The following is a 14,514-nucleotide window of genomic DNA, read 5'->3' on the forward strand; positions in this document are numbered from 1 at the left end:
CAGCAAGTGTAACAAATTCTGATGACATTTTCATTATAAAAATACATGAACAAATAACATCATTTATGTAACTTTCTTTCAGCAAATATTCACTGAGGCAATTATATCACATGCGCCCAGATTGATTTAAACCGTACAAAGATCTTTATAATCTGATCGAGTACATTTTCCGAGACTTTGAACTACATGCTTCAGGAATTTTAAATTCTTCAGGGATCTTTATAGATATTTAATCAAATGAGTCATATAGATTACGACTCGCATTTAAATGGCATGACATCTTCAGGTGTCTGGACTACTGGTCCGATCCTCATAATATTTCACAGTATTGTGCACTATATTGTATCAAATATATCGTCGACGATCATTTTTGTATCGGTTCCTAAGCGACATAACTTGTTGAGATCTCATCACTTTCTTTATTTTCAGGCACCTGAACTTCTTCTGGAGTTTCGTGAAATGTTATGTCGTAGGCTCTTCTAGAGCTCATTTCCTCCTCATTATGATCATTTTGATCATTAGCTCCTTATCATTTTTCAAGGATTGTTACCTTTGGAACCGATTGGTCTACCACGCTTCATGCGTACAGTAAACTCTATCCTTCAGGGACTTTAAATTTTAATAGGAGCATTTGCAGCTGAAATATGATATTTGATTTTGGATCAGCAAATGCTTCTGGCATTTGACTTGAATTATCTTCTAAGTGAGGATCATATTAATGATAATCTTCTACCGGGGATAATGTTTATCTATAATCGGGTACCGAAGTGATAAGCTTATTATACCCGGTATGGATAATCTTCTACCGGAGGTAATATTTATCCATAACCGGGTACCGAAGTGATAAGCTTCTTCAGGAAGCTTATTTTCAATAGTGTACTCAATAGATAAACATATTTACGGCGGAGTCCCATATGGATAAGCTTCTTCAGGAAGCTTATTTACAACGAAGTATTAAATGAACATCCATAATATAATATATTTATAACATCCCCTTAATTTTAAGAAATTATGATTGTTAGATTTAACGACAAACTATAAAAATAAAATCAATGGGAACTCATATTTAGAGGTATAGCTTTTGTCATTTATGCTACTCCCCCGTTTCAAATTATCTGTCATGGTTTTCAAAAATAGTTGTCTCAAATTATTTGTCATTTTAGAAGTTCAAGACTAAATTAATTATTTTTTCAAGGGTCTATCGGAAACAGCCTTTCTAGCTGCTCAGGGTAGAGGTAAGATGTAGACCTTACCCAGACCCCATTTGTGGAATTACACTGGGTTTGTTATAGTTGTTGTTGTTGCTCTAAGACTAATAGCATGTTTGGCCAAGCTTCTAAAATCAGCTTATTTTGTGAAGTGCTTTTCTCAAAGTACTTTTTAAAAAAGTGCTTTTGGTGAGAAGCAGTTTGTGTTTGGCTAATTATTTTAAAAGGCATTTTTGAGCAGTACTTAGTATTTGGCCAAGCTTTTGAAAACTGCTTCTAAGTGTATTTTTCTCAAAAGTGCTTCTCAGAAAAGTGCTTTTGGAGAGAAGCTACTTTTTGCTTCTCAAACATTGCTTCTGCTTCTCCTCAAAAGCACTTTTTTTTCCTTCCAAAAGCTTGGCCAAACACCTAAATTTTTGGCCAAAAGTGTTTTTAGCCACAAAAAAAAAAAAATACTTTTGGCCCCAAAAAAAGTTTGGCCAAACAGGCTATAAATTAATTATTTATTTTCTACTTTAATTGCTCTTGAAGATTAAAAATACATAAAATAAATATCAAATGAAATAAGATTATATCTTAAGACATAAATAAGGGTAAAACAGTTAAAAACCTCTCGTAATTAATATTTGTAAGGGACTCGTAAAAGAGAACCAGACGGACAAAAGGAATACATTGATTTATTTTTTGTGTAATTGTGTCTGATGCATTTTTTCTGGAATACTATTCTTTGTCTATTTCTGATATTTTGTTCGATTTTATTGTAAAATTTTGGGATTTGACAAGATTTTCTTAGTTTTTCAATTATTATTTTCACTCGTTAAATCTAACATAAATTTTATTAAATGTACAAATATCAAAGTACTCATTTCTTATAAACTTAAAAGGTAAATATTTCTCAAAATCATATTTAAGAAATTATTTTCAACTTATTTTTGTCATTTTCTCTAAAATATCACAATGGGTATTGTGATTAAATACCAAAGAGAATAACACTGGGCCTTGTATAAACGGGCTTTATTCCAAGCCCAAACCGGCCCTGGTGGTACGGACTCGCACAGTGACACTGCTCCCAATCTTCCACCGATTGGTACTTCGGTCGACGGGTAGCGATGGTGATGACCAACTTCAATGGTACTGGTGTAGGTTTCGGTACGATAAATCTTCACTTGCCGATTGACTTTAGTTCTTGTCTTTCTTTACTTTTGTATACTTTCATGTACTGATGCAAAAAATAACAAAAATTGGATATTGTGTTTAGGTGCTGGCATTGGTTGCGGTTTTGGAGTAGGATGGGGTTTCGGAGGTTTGCTTCTTTCCAATTTCTTACTTAATAGTTTTATTGTGTTTGCATCAGCTAAAACAATTTTCCCTGTTACCAATCTAATGGTCCAGCTCGGACACAGGGAAATATGTGTTGTATATTAGGAGCTTAGTGGGGTTGAGCTTTTTTTTTTGTGTCTCTTACATTGATTCTCAATTTGCTTTGATGACTTCTTATAATTAGTAGTGAGACACTGGTGAAACTATGGTATTTCAATATTAGTTGAGTGGAAAAGTTTTCATCTTTATTACATGCCTGTGAATTGGCGTAGTATGGATTACACGACTCGTCAGCCATGAAAATATGGTATTGCAGAAAGGGCAGTACTTATCCATATTCTTTGGTACCAGTTTGGTAGATCTTGAACATAGATTGAAAGATTGTACATGAAAGTATATGATTAGTTTGTCATGCATCCAAGTGCATGATTTCTCTAGTTTATATAGCACTAAGGTGTTTGGTAGAATTTCATACATGTAGAATGCAGATGTCAGAAGATCGTGAACGTATGTTCAAGAAAATCTGTAGAACACTACTTAATGATGTAGAATGTGGCCATTGTTGCTGGAAATGCATATAAGATATTTTGAGGATAGTAGCTGCTGTGTTGTTTCTTATTAATAAGTAAAAAAAATTATTTGTAAGAATAGTTAACGCTAAGATAGTGATGGTAGTTAGAAAAAGGGGGTATCCCCTCCAAAGACGACGATAACAACAACTATGCCTCATTCCTAAACAAGTTGGGGTTGGCAATATGAATCTTCATTCCTTTCAATTAGCTCAATACATATCGCCATCATTAAAAAGACACATACCTATAAATTATAATGTATTGAGCTAATAAAGTCTATTGTCCTATCTACCTCGTATACATTTTCAGGTCACACCAGAGAGCTAACAAGCTCAAATACATATTTCAGAATATGTAGAGCAGTTGGCTTTTCCCACAATGCATATCTGGTTCCTTTCTTTCCATAAAACCCAACAGATGTATGCTGGAATTGTCTTCGTCAGCTCTTACTTTCCTTTACAGTAAGTGGCATTATCCGGTTTATCCCAAACATGTTCCAAAACAAGCCCCAAAGTTATTCAGCAATAGAATAGAGCAGAAACAGATGGCTGTTGTCTTTAACCTCTTTTAAGAGGAATTAACCAAAAGGAAAGATCAGTACTTTTTGGCATCTGCTTGGAAGGGAACATGTTAATGCTTCTATCCTCGTAGAGAAGGTTGTTTCATGGTAGTAGCTATATCAACTGTGCATTTTGGAAGTTACGAAATCTATAGATTTACCTATTGAAAGCAGTGATAGCTAAGGAATAAATGGACCTGAGGAGACTTCTGAAGCATGTTTTTTGTGAACTATGCCGACTTAGAAGCTGCTACTGTTTCAGCTAAGCTGAGGCTAAGGCAAGGAACAAATGCATCTAAACAAGTCTCCCCTCTAAGCCTTTAGACATGTGATCTCCAGTATCCCTTGCTATAGATAATCCCCACCTTCTCTTTCTTTCGCTAGAGCTTAAGTGCATGGATAGATGTAGCAGTAAACAATATATGTTAGTCGACTAAGATGTCACTTATTTATTATTTTAGCACCATGTGAGTGGTAGATTTGGGAAGCAAGCATTCCCGGAGATACCTAAGTTTCGCTGTTGGTGCCAGTCTAGAGCACGGAACACTGGTAGTTGGCATGATCTGGCGCAATTTGCTGGTGCAACCTTTGTCTTCTTGTTGATTTTCTGAGATTGGCTGTGCCATATCGGCACCATTCGGGATTCTTACTCCCAGCTTGGTTATTCAGGACCTCCCAAGAAATGGAGGAAATCTTTGAATATTCTATACGTCTCATGACATATTAATTCTTCACAAGGATCTTTGTCTGCTTAAAATCATACATTTACATCTCTCTATCCACATTTCTCAGTTTCTTTTTCCTTGTTCCCTTGTGTCTGATTGTTCGCATGTAAAATGATAAACTTATCATGTAATATATCGTTATTTTATGAAATAGATTATCCTCATGTTTCTAGAGAGAAAAGAATAGGAGATTATCTTTGGCTATCTAGTAGGTTAGGAAGGCTGTTGTTTCTAAGTTTTCAGACATATCTCTGTCCAAACATCCGAGCTTCCACAACCCCCCCCCCCCCCCCTTTTCCAAGAGAAAAAGAAAAGAATATGCACTGTTCTTCATTCACTTATCTACAAAAAAAATCTTATTTGCTTACTCTTTGCGTAATTTTTTCATTCGCTTTTGTTGTCAGTCCTCTTTCTTTTTGCAAAATATTCTTCTTTATAGCATCACCTAACCAAATGTTTAATCTTTCCTCAGGCATGCCTTTGAATTTCTTGGGTCTTGGTGTAGGTAAAAACTAAATCAAAACCATGTTTTTATGGAAATAAATCTATGCGTCCGAATTCTTGATGATATGTTTCACAATTATTCTTTATAGGTGGCGGCTGTGGGATTGGAGTAGGCCTTGGATGGGGATTCGGCACTGCCTTTGGTAGCCAGTACAGGAATTCTAGAGTTACATTTGACGGCATGGATTTTGTTACTAAAGAGCACAATGAAGAAAGAGATGCAAAAGATCTATTCAAAGGCACTCGAAAAGCTCAGGCTTCTCAGTAAATATTGTTACACATTTTCTGTTGATGCACTGGTTGTCCTATTTCTAAATTGGTCAAAGTTGTAGTATTGTACCATCAATTCCATATGTAGTAGTGACTAGTACCATTTGACATCACTTTTTTCCTTCAGTGTGTAAAATTTGTTTGCTTATGTTGCTTGAGAAAGTAAATAATTGATATCACTGATAAGGTAAACCAATTTTATACTATTCATCTTCTCGAGCCGAGGATCTTCCGCAAGCAGCCTCTCTACTTCCTCATGGTAGGGGTAAGGTCTGTGTACACATTACCCTCCCCAGATTCCACAAGAATTGGGTTTTTTGTTGTCGTTATTGTTTGTTGGGGGGAGGGGGGAAGAAGATAATTTCTTACCTTATTATACTCTTAATGAGAATAAATAGAAGGAATATTATTACACCCACCAACTCGTCTCTAGTTGTGGAGGGGAAACAAAATGGTAGATAATGATCACATGGGAAGAAACCTACCTACCTTTCTTCACTCTCTTTTCCTTGTAAACTAATAAATCCCCAGATGTCACTATAAATACTAATACATTTATTCCACCTCAAGAACCTCAGCTTTCACCCCAAAGAAAATGGACAAAGAAAGAGTCTTTACTCTTTCCCAAATCACACAACACAAGTCAAAGCAAGATTGCTGGATCATCATCAATGGCAGAGTACTATTACCCCGCCCCCCCCCCCCCCCCCAATTCCCGACCCCCTTATAAGTCATTGGATTGAAAATAAGTGTAATCTTATTATATCTACACATTTAGATAGTTTTTGCATATGCATACATAGTTCACACGCAAAGCAATAGGTTTAGTTAAACCCACAGAACACGTCCTAGATTCGCCGCTATCCCTATTCCCATATTTATACATGCATGACAACATAGATACATGGTTAATGTAAATATATTCTATGTTTTCTTCAGGTATTAGACGTGACAAAGTTTTTGGAAGAACATCCTGGAGGAGAAGAAGTGTTGATTGAATCAGCTGGAAAAGATGTTACTAAAGAGTTTGAAGATATTGGGCATAGTAAAGCTGCCAAGAACTTGCTCTTAAAATACCAAGTTGGATATATTCAAGGCTACAAAATTCCAGATGAGTCAGAGCTTGATCTCAACTTAGTTACTGATTCTTTCAAAGAACCAAAGGCCAAAGAAATGAAAGCTTTTGTGATCAAAGAGGATTCCCAGCCCAAGTATATGATTTTTGTTGAGTACTTTGTGCCATTCTTGATTGCTGCCTTCTTCCTCTATTATCGCTATCTCACTGGAAATCTCCAGCTTTGAGCTCCCAGAACACTGATTTTCATTAATAATTTGTTTTTGCTTCAAAAAAGGAAAAACTTATATTGTGAATTGTGTTAAAAAAATGGAGGCTTTGGATTGTTAAGAGAGAGGTGATTTGGGAAATTGAATTCTTAATTTCCTTATTGATCATCCAAGAAAGCTGGTGTAAAGTGTTATTCTTGTTGAGAGAGTTGAAAGTACACCATCATTTTCATTTCCAGAGCTTCTGTTCAAAATTTTAATATGAAATGACAGTTTTGCTAAAAGGTTAATGTTAACAAATTGAAATTAGGGATCGTTTGGTAGGGTATAAGAATAGTACTGAATATGGTGTATTAGTAATGATGAGATTAATAATGCTAGGATTAGTTATGCTTTGATTATTCCTTATCTACCATTTGGTTTGGTGTATTAAAGGTTTGAAAGGACAGTTTTATCTTTATACATGCTTATACATATATTAAAAATCATGTATTGATAATCTGATGGTTTGTCTATGGGGTCAAATTTGACCGTCAGCATCTCTACGCCAGAGGGTACGCCCAGTGAGTGTACGCCGACTAACGTAGCGGGTACGACTCGGACGCGGGGACAAAAGCGACATCGTTTAGGACTCAGTGTCTTCACTAGGAAGACGTTACCTGTCTTTGTAACTTTTTGATTCTTTCGAGGAAGGTCTCTTATTATATAAAGGAGACCTTCACATTGTAAAAAAGGGGGATTCTGATCTAATACAACTCTCTCATTTTCTGGCTTTCTCTCTCTATCTCTACCTCAGACGAACATATCTTATTGAGTTCATATTATCACTTTGCAATACTAGATCTACAACAATAATATCATCTTTGCATCTCTAGGATTATTATATTTGATTACGATTTACCCTTTCCTTACTTTTGATTGTTTTCTAGCTTACAAATTATATTGTTAACTTTTGAGCCAAACAGTTTGCTATGTACAAGAATAGTATTGAATAGGGTGTATAATTTGATACAAGCATTAGTTATGCATAGGTTGAAAAACACTACAAAACAAAGAATTAATAATACCAAAGCTAATCCATGTATTATTTTCTTAATAAATCTTACCAAACAACCCCTTAGTGTACTTACTACTACTATTACGGGACATTTGCATCTATATCCGTTTTTTGGGTCACGTTTTAACTTGTGCCCGCTTTGCAAAAAAAATTGCAAACGTACCCACTTTTTCGCGTAACTTCAGCATACGGGGCTGAAGTAGCAAAGACAATCACGCAAAACTTCAGCATTCTAGTAGACGGGACTGAAGTAGCAAGTGTGCTGAACCAAGTGTGCTGAAGTTTTTATTTGTAATTACTGAACTTAAGCATAGTAGCTGAAGTTTTGTTCTCTATTTGCTAAAGTTTTTGTTTGTAATTGCTAAAGTTTTTATTTTTGTAACTGGCGAACTTCAGCTTGTTTTGTAACTGGCGAACTTCAGCTCTAGAGCTGAAATTTTTATTTTTGTAACTGGCGAACTTCAGCTCTAGAGCTGAAGTTTTTGTTTCATAACTGTCGAACTTCAGCTCTAGAGCTGAAGTTTTTGTTTTGTAACTGGCGAACTTTAGCTCTAGAGCTCTAGGGGGCATGTTGCACCCACACGAAGTAACTTAAAGCAACATTAACAGGAACCAAGAAACATCAACACATTACCAATCCAATCGACAACTGAAATCTCCAATTTCCGCCAGACCCAATTCACCAAGCAACAATATAAAATTAATAATTAATTTCTCTTGTCCCATTTTCACATCAAAATTGTGCATAAGATTCAAGTTGTAAAACCAAGATAGAACCTTTATAGCTGAGGGTGTTCGGCGAAAAGGAAAAATGATTGAAAATTTATAGGACTCACCGGAGAAACAAGAAGCAGATAGGGATGAACATTACTTCTGGAAAAAGAAAAGATAAAACTTTGAGGAGGAAAGGAGGAGAACGGGGGCTGAAGTTGTTTAAAAAGTAGGTACAAGTTAAAACTTTTAAAAAAAATGGGTATAGGTTAAATGGGACGACCAAATAGGGCGCCCCGTGCAACTTTTACTACTATTACTACTACTTTTTCTACTTGTTAGTTGCTAGTGCTTGTACTTTTATCATAAGAGTATACTCTTTGCAAAAAATATTTAAAAGAAAATGAAATGAAGCATTGTGGAATGAAATCGCGCAATGAATGTGAGTCCAAATTTGTCACAAGACATATCCATTAAAGATTTTAGGGACCCAGGAGCAACTCTATTTCATATTGCCTATATAGCTATATCCACCCAAGAATAATATTATGTTCAATTTTAGATACTAGACATTGACATCAGGAATATGTTGAACTTGAATAAAGAAACAATACACAAGTGCATTAATGTGTTTAGTTTACTTGGACATGAGCCTCGTGCAGAAATACAAGGTAAGACCGTGTACAATAGACCCTTGTAGTCATGCCCTTACCCAGATCCTGCGCATAGCGGAAACTTAGAGCACCGGACTGGCCTTTAGTTTGCTTGGACATGAGCAATATGCACAATTGGCAAAAGAATGGTAAGAAGTTAAAACCCAAAAAGGAAATGAAAAAAAAAAAAACACACATTGTAGAAGCATACAGAATCGATGGACAATACAATAATATACATGATTTAGCAAGTCAAATACAACTAAGCTCTTTCATTTTTGTGGATGCAGTACTGAATCAACACCACCTGCAATCCACAACATTCATATCATAATACAACAGAATTTGGCCTCCATTAAATATCACCGCCGATTAGGAGCCAGGAAAGAGGTTAAGGTATTAGTACAAGTATGTTGAGATACCAGCACCACCTTTGCCATGTCCTGGACATAATTACACCTTTCCTCTTTAAGGTAATGCCAAAACTGATTGCACTAGGCCATTCTCCTCAGATTTTTTTCAACGCTGCAACCTTATTGATTGCGTGGAGACAAACAATGGCTCATCGCTCAGATTGTATGGACTGCAACTAATACTGCAGCAGGAAAAAATAATTATTCAGACACCTAGCTAGCAAATGAAACTCAGATATATGTGTGACTGAGACACGGTTTCAATGTAAAACTGCTGTAACAATGCATCACCAATACGAGCATACACTATATATACAAGGCCAAATATTGTAAAATATACATAACATAGCTCTACATAATACTATAGAATTCAAAAATAAAGAGCATACACTATACCAGAGATGTTAAGGTAGGTTGGGTTATACTTATTAGTATTCAAAAAAGAAGTGGCAATATTCCAAACATCCTACCAATTTTCAAATTGGTTGCTTCAACAAGACCATAAAAAGCTACTTTCATTTCTTTTTCATTTTTCTCAAGAAAGGTGGTATCTGGGCCAGCTTACACGCGCCTCGACTACTTGACCGGGTACCTGCTACCTCCCAACAGCCCGGGTACCGGGTAAAGAGCTACTTCTATTTCTTTTAACCAACACATGTGGCTGAGAAAATAGAATGGAAAACAACCACCAACCAGAAGATAAGCACTTTGTGTAGTGTAAAGAGGGCTACAGTCTGCCCATGCTCAACTCTCTCTAATTTAATAGGTCAACATGAGCACAAAATGATTAAAGTAAAGTGTATTACTACATTGGAACAATGGGGGAGAGACTAGCAGACAGAACCAATCAAGAAAAAGCATACATCATAGTTTAATCATTAATGAGCACTGTGTTGCAAACATGTATAAGTAAATTAGATAGTGGTGGTGAGGTTGATGTCTGAGGTAATCCGGAATGAGAATTTCTGCACCACTGTACTTTGCATCAATATTTTATGATGCTCTTTTGGTCCTGTTAGGGGGAGGCGAGAAGGCAAGAAGCAAACTCAATAACGTATTTAAAGATTCAGTGGCATTTACTACAGAGACAACCACAAAATGATGATAGTTGGGAACCCATCACAGATGTGGCAGTCGATTTGTGAAGTCACTAATTGTTTTGGTGTCTGCGGATACTGGCTGCTATTCTACACAGGAAATAATGCATGTGAATCTACAAAGCAGGTAATCTTTCTTCTTTTTCTTTCTTTTGGTTGGAAGGAGCGACCGTAAGGAGAAAAAGGTTTTCTGTTCAGTAGACCTCTCTATTGCGGAATATCTATTAGGGGCTTGTAGCAGAATCAAAGAAAGGAGCTTAATTAATGGAAAAGCTGCAATCCAGTAAAATTACGGGGATAAAAAAGGTAATTACCTTTTGACTAATTTCCTCACTCTCTTACTTGGTGCAAGTACCAAATTTATACAAAAGAAAGTCCAACTTTTTGTCTTCCTTTATTACTGAAACTTTCTCTCAGAAACCTCACTGTGTTATCTTGCTGCCTCTTGTACATAAACAAGATGTAAATCAAGGCCATTCCGATTATCATTAGTCATACTGTGACGAAAAGAAAAGTAAAGGAGTGGAACCCGTGAAAGCTTTCACCAGAAAAGAAAAAATAGAATCCAGTTTATCAAACTCTAAACAGACGATAAGTATACTTCCCAATAATGCAAATCTTGCTCAAAAGAGAATTGACACTATACACTTTGAGAAGTTTTTCCCTTTCTAGTGGAGACAAGTCTGGAGGGAGAGCCTTTGCATAACCGTAGAGTTGCTCCTTTGGTAACTTATAGGCCATGGGTTCGAAGCTTCTTCATAGAAATATAAGGGGAAGCTGCATATGGCATACACCCACTCCCCCCTACCCAGCAGGGGCTGGTAGCACTTCAGGCACTGGGTAAAACTTTATTAGCACTTTAGCAGAAGACAAGTGTAAATGCAGACTGAGCTCTAACACCCTTCACTCCAATCCATAAAAATTTTGAGAAGGCAGCCTTTTTTTAGAAGGCCCAATCAATTAAAATTTTTGTAGAGGGAACTATTATAAATGAACGGTACCAGTGATAAAAATAAGTTAAGAAAGCAACAAGCCAGTATTGGCTGACATATGTCATGAACTTAATCACTACAGCAAGACTTCAGCCAAAAAGAAAAAAAGAAAAAATGCAAGTTAGATAAATGAACAAACCAAAAAAAGAAAATTCAAGTTTTTGCTCGAGCTATTATGTAACTGAGCATGAAGAGAAAAAATTGTGGTTGATTTTAGATTAGATGAACAAATATCATCACTACAAGGAAAGTCGGTTCTCTGTTTTGGCAAAGGCTGCTAGGTGGAGGAAAGCTTCCAGCTTTTATGACAACTGGCTGTGATAATTTGCTGTAAATGACTTTCAATCCAATATACACTTGAGAGAAACGGCCCTCTTATTTTAATAATTGTATCCACAGAGATCCCACTTGGAGCTTTTTCATAGTAATTAATAGTTCTATATGTTGTATATGAATGACTTCTATCCACTGGGAAATAGAAGAATCGGTAACCTAAAATAATAATCACCGCAAGCAAGCTCAAAACAGGGAAAAAGGTTTGAAACTGAAGCATCTATGGCACAGACCACAAGTTATCTAGTCTAGCTACCGAATAGGATCTTGTGATCCAGATATCTCAACAATATCTATTGATAATTTTCCCAATCCAGAAGAAATGAAGATAAACCTCAGCAGCGAGACAATACACAATAAGATTTTTTTTTTCTTAGTTCTTCAAAAGCTGTTTCTAGGTGAAAGAATCAACAAAAGGTTAATTGATGAAAGAAGAGTCAGTTAGCAGACTCACCAATCAGGAAAATGAGAAGAAACACTGAGAAAACTATTCGAACAGGTCGACGATATTGCATGTAATACTGAGACCTTTGCAGCTGGCGCTGAATGGCACCATACCAACCATAGAGTTGCTTATCATAACATTCATCACAACCATCAAGGCAACTCTTATTCCTCTCATAGCATGTGTTTACGCCCTGCAGTAAAAGCAATATCCCATTACATTAACATCATTTATTGATATAAAAATATAAGACTATTTCTGGATCATTGATAAATACTCCACTTGTGCCAACTGAATGAATATAGTTCTTTTTTAACGGTCCAACTGATTTTATATAGTTTGGAGCTTTAAGTTAAACCGTCAAAATACTAATCATGATCTTTTATGGACATACTTTGAGTATGTATAGACAGGGTTATTTTGTAGTTTTACTTGTTCAGATTCCCATTTTCAAGTATTGAACTAACTGATATTAATAACACAAAATAATGAGAATTTCGACATTGTAATAATATAAAATGGTCCAAAGAAAGTCATGTACTCCAAATTTGGATACTGTAAGAACAATATATCACCCTTGTCAGTGGCTGAGTCCGCGGCAATATATTGTCAGCTTCTTGGTGATAATCTTGGTTGGACTTCAACTTTCTGTAACCATTCTTGGACCATTTTAACTCCTTAACAGATTCCACGGCATTCAACAATCCCTGGTAACTGGGCATTTTGCGAGGAGGTGGTGCAGGTTCTTTGACGGAGATATCATCACCGACTGCAATCTGCCATGCACCAATGTCAGCACTAGCACTTGCTGTTCTCCGGTGGCCAAGAAACTTCTCGTCTATGGCCTCACCTCGAACACCATCCACTGAATGAGGAGGATTCTCTGAACACTCTAGCAATGATTGATTTGCAACCTCTTCGGACTTGGCTGTTTGCAGCTCTATTCCATGTACTTTTGCATAATTTATGTCCGCAGAAGAAGTGGACGGCCCAGATAGAAATGCAGCAAGTTCATCGACTTCTCCCTCATCCAAGCGCACCCACGGAAGTGGTGGTTTGCCTTGTGAAACAGCTGATTCATTAAGAGAATTTTCAACTTTCTTAATCTGACTGTCGATTGCAATAACAAATTCGTGGTGTCTATCTCTTGCATCATCAGCAGAATTACTATTGTAGCTCGATCTAACTGCCCGTTCAAATTCCTCCAACTGCATTGCAATTCCATCCAACAAATTAAACTAAGCTCTTACCCTTTGTGCACATACACCAATAATATCCCTTACACAAGATATATACACAATAAAATCACTTCTTGACTTCATTTTTTAAGGGGTTGGGGGTACCTACCTGCCATTTAGCAGTGCCAAGGGTAGTCCTAAGGTCCCTGCGAAGCGCGTCGCAATTCCAACTACCTGAAGTATCCTTCAACGCATGAATCCATGTCCTATAAGTTGATTCCATTCTTGAAATTGAAAACAAAATCTATGTCATTGTCAGTGAAAAATACAAAACCCCACATGTCAAAACCAATAAAGTTTAAACCTTTGCATCACTAACCATCAATAATTCATAGATAATACAAGAAAACACCAACTTAAATGATGATTCTAACAAAATCAACGCAGACCCACGAAAACAAAGTAGAAAAATATGGGAATTAAAACGGAAAAAAGGTATTTACCTGTCGGCAGATTCTTGAACCTCTTCTGCAGCAGAAAAGAACGGATCTTTCTCCCATCGATCAAAATGCGATGCCATATCTTCCAAATATTTCTTCCAATATTTATCACCAAAAAGAGAAACTTTTCACCCAAAAATGAGCAAAATTAATTTTCCCAAATCAATAAATCATCCAATAATGAATGAATCCAGGTGTATTTTCGATCTGCACATGCTGGGATCAAACCCAGATTAAAAAGATCTTTTCTTTTTTCCTTAATTAAAATATATCTGTTGATAAGAAGGTGCTTTACCCAACAACAAAAAAAAAAGTGTTGGTAAGAAGAAATAGGTAAAAAGTAAGCGTCAAAAACAGAGCTGTTTGTGGCGCACGCCCGGAAATAGAGCTGGGGAGAGTTTCCAGGAGAGAGGGGGTTATATGTGGAGAGCAACGACGTCGTTTTGAGGAGAATATGATTGTGTAAAACAATAAGAGGTGGTTTGGTAGCTGGCTAGAACAAAGGTTATTCATGTATAAAGGGTAACATAACTTATACCATGTTTGGTAGGCAATAGTTATTTTGTATAAAATTCTGCATAACTAATACCATATTTGGTTGACATTTTTCAATTATGCATAAATAATACATGTATAAGTTATGAGTCAATCTGTGTATTATTTTATGCGGGGTAGAAGATGGAATAACTAATA

The 14,514-nt window shown here is 36.3% G+C and overlaps 2 protein-coding genes across 2 annotated transcripts; one reads left to right on the forward strand and one right to left on the reverse strand.

Moving 5' to 3' along the window:
• Positions 1 to 2,167: 2,167 nt before the first annotated feature.
• Positions 2,168 to 6,680, forward strand: LOC109212193 (cytochrome b5). Its single transcript, XM_019375819.1, has 6 exons — positions 2,168 to 2,357; positions 2,467 to 2,511; positions 4,857 to 4,889; positions 4,978 to 5,133; positions 5,782 to 5,837; positions 6,098 to 6,680. The coding sequence occupies exons 1-6, from the start codon at positions 2,318 to 2,320 to the stop codon at positions 6,458 to 6,460; spliced, it is 693 nt and encodes a 230-aa protein (XP_019231364.1). The 5' UTR covers positions 2,168 to 2,317; the 3' UTR covers positions 6,461 to 6,680.
• A 2,354-nt stretch (positions 6,681 to 9,034) lies between these two features.
• Positions 9,035 to 14,214, reverse strand: LOC109212192. Its single transcript, XM_019375818.1, has 5 exons — positions 13,825 to 14,214; positions 13,491 to 13,605; positions 12,719 to 13,351; positions 12,153 to 12,336; positions 9,035 to 9,458 (listed from the first exon to the last, which is right to left on the reverse strand). The coding sequence occupies exons 1-5, from the start codon at positions 13,899 to 13,901 to the stop codon at positions 9,433 to 9,435; spliced, it is 1,035 nt and encodes a 344-aa protein (XP_019231363.1). The 5' UTR covers positions 13,902 to 14,214; the 3' UTR covers positions 9,035 to 9,432.
• Positions 14,215 to 14,514: the final 300 nt, after the last annotated feature.

The sequence above is a fragment of the Nicotiana attenuata genome, unplaced genomic scaffold, assembly GCF_001879085.1.
Source record: "Nicotiana attenuata strain UT unplaced genomic scaffold, NIATTr2, whole genome shotgun sequence".
In the NCBI taxonomy this organism is placed as follows: domain Eukaryota; kingdom Viridiplantae; phylum Streptophyta; class Magnoliopsida; order Solanales; family Solanaceae; genus Nicotiana; species Nicotiana attenuata.

Coding starts and splice junctions, on each gene's coding strand:
- LOC109212192 (XM_019375818.1), bottom strand. CDS start 13,901: ATGGCATCGCATTTTGATCGATGGGAGAAAGATCCGTTCTTTTCTGCT. Junction 13,606..13,824: donor GTTCAAGAATCTGCCGACAG/GTAAATACCTTT, acceptor TTCAATTTCAAG/AATGGAATCAACTTATAGGA. Junction 13,352..13,490: donor TTGGCACTGCTAAATGGCAG/GTAGGTACCCCC, acceptor ATTGCAATGCAG/TTGGAGGAATTTGAACGGGC.
- LOC109212193 (XM_019375819.1), top strand. CDS start 2,318: ATGGTGATGACCAACTTCAATGGTACTGGTGTAGGTTTCG. Junction 2,512..4,856: donor AGTAGGATGGGGTTTCGGAG/GTTTGCTTCTTT, acceptor ATCTTTCCTCAG/GCATGCCTTTGAATTTCTTG. Junction 5,134..5,781: donor AGATCTATTCAAAGGCACTC/GAAAAGCTCAGG, acceptor TCTTTACTCTTT/CCCAAATCACACAACACAAG.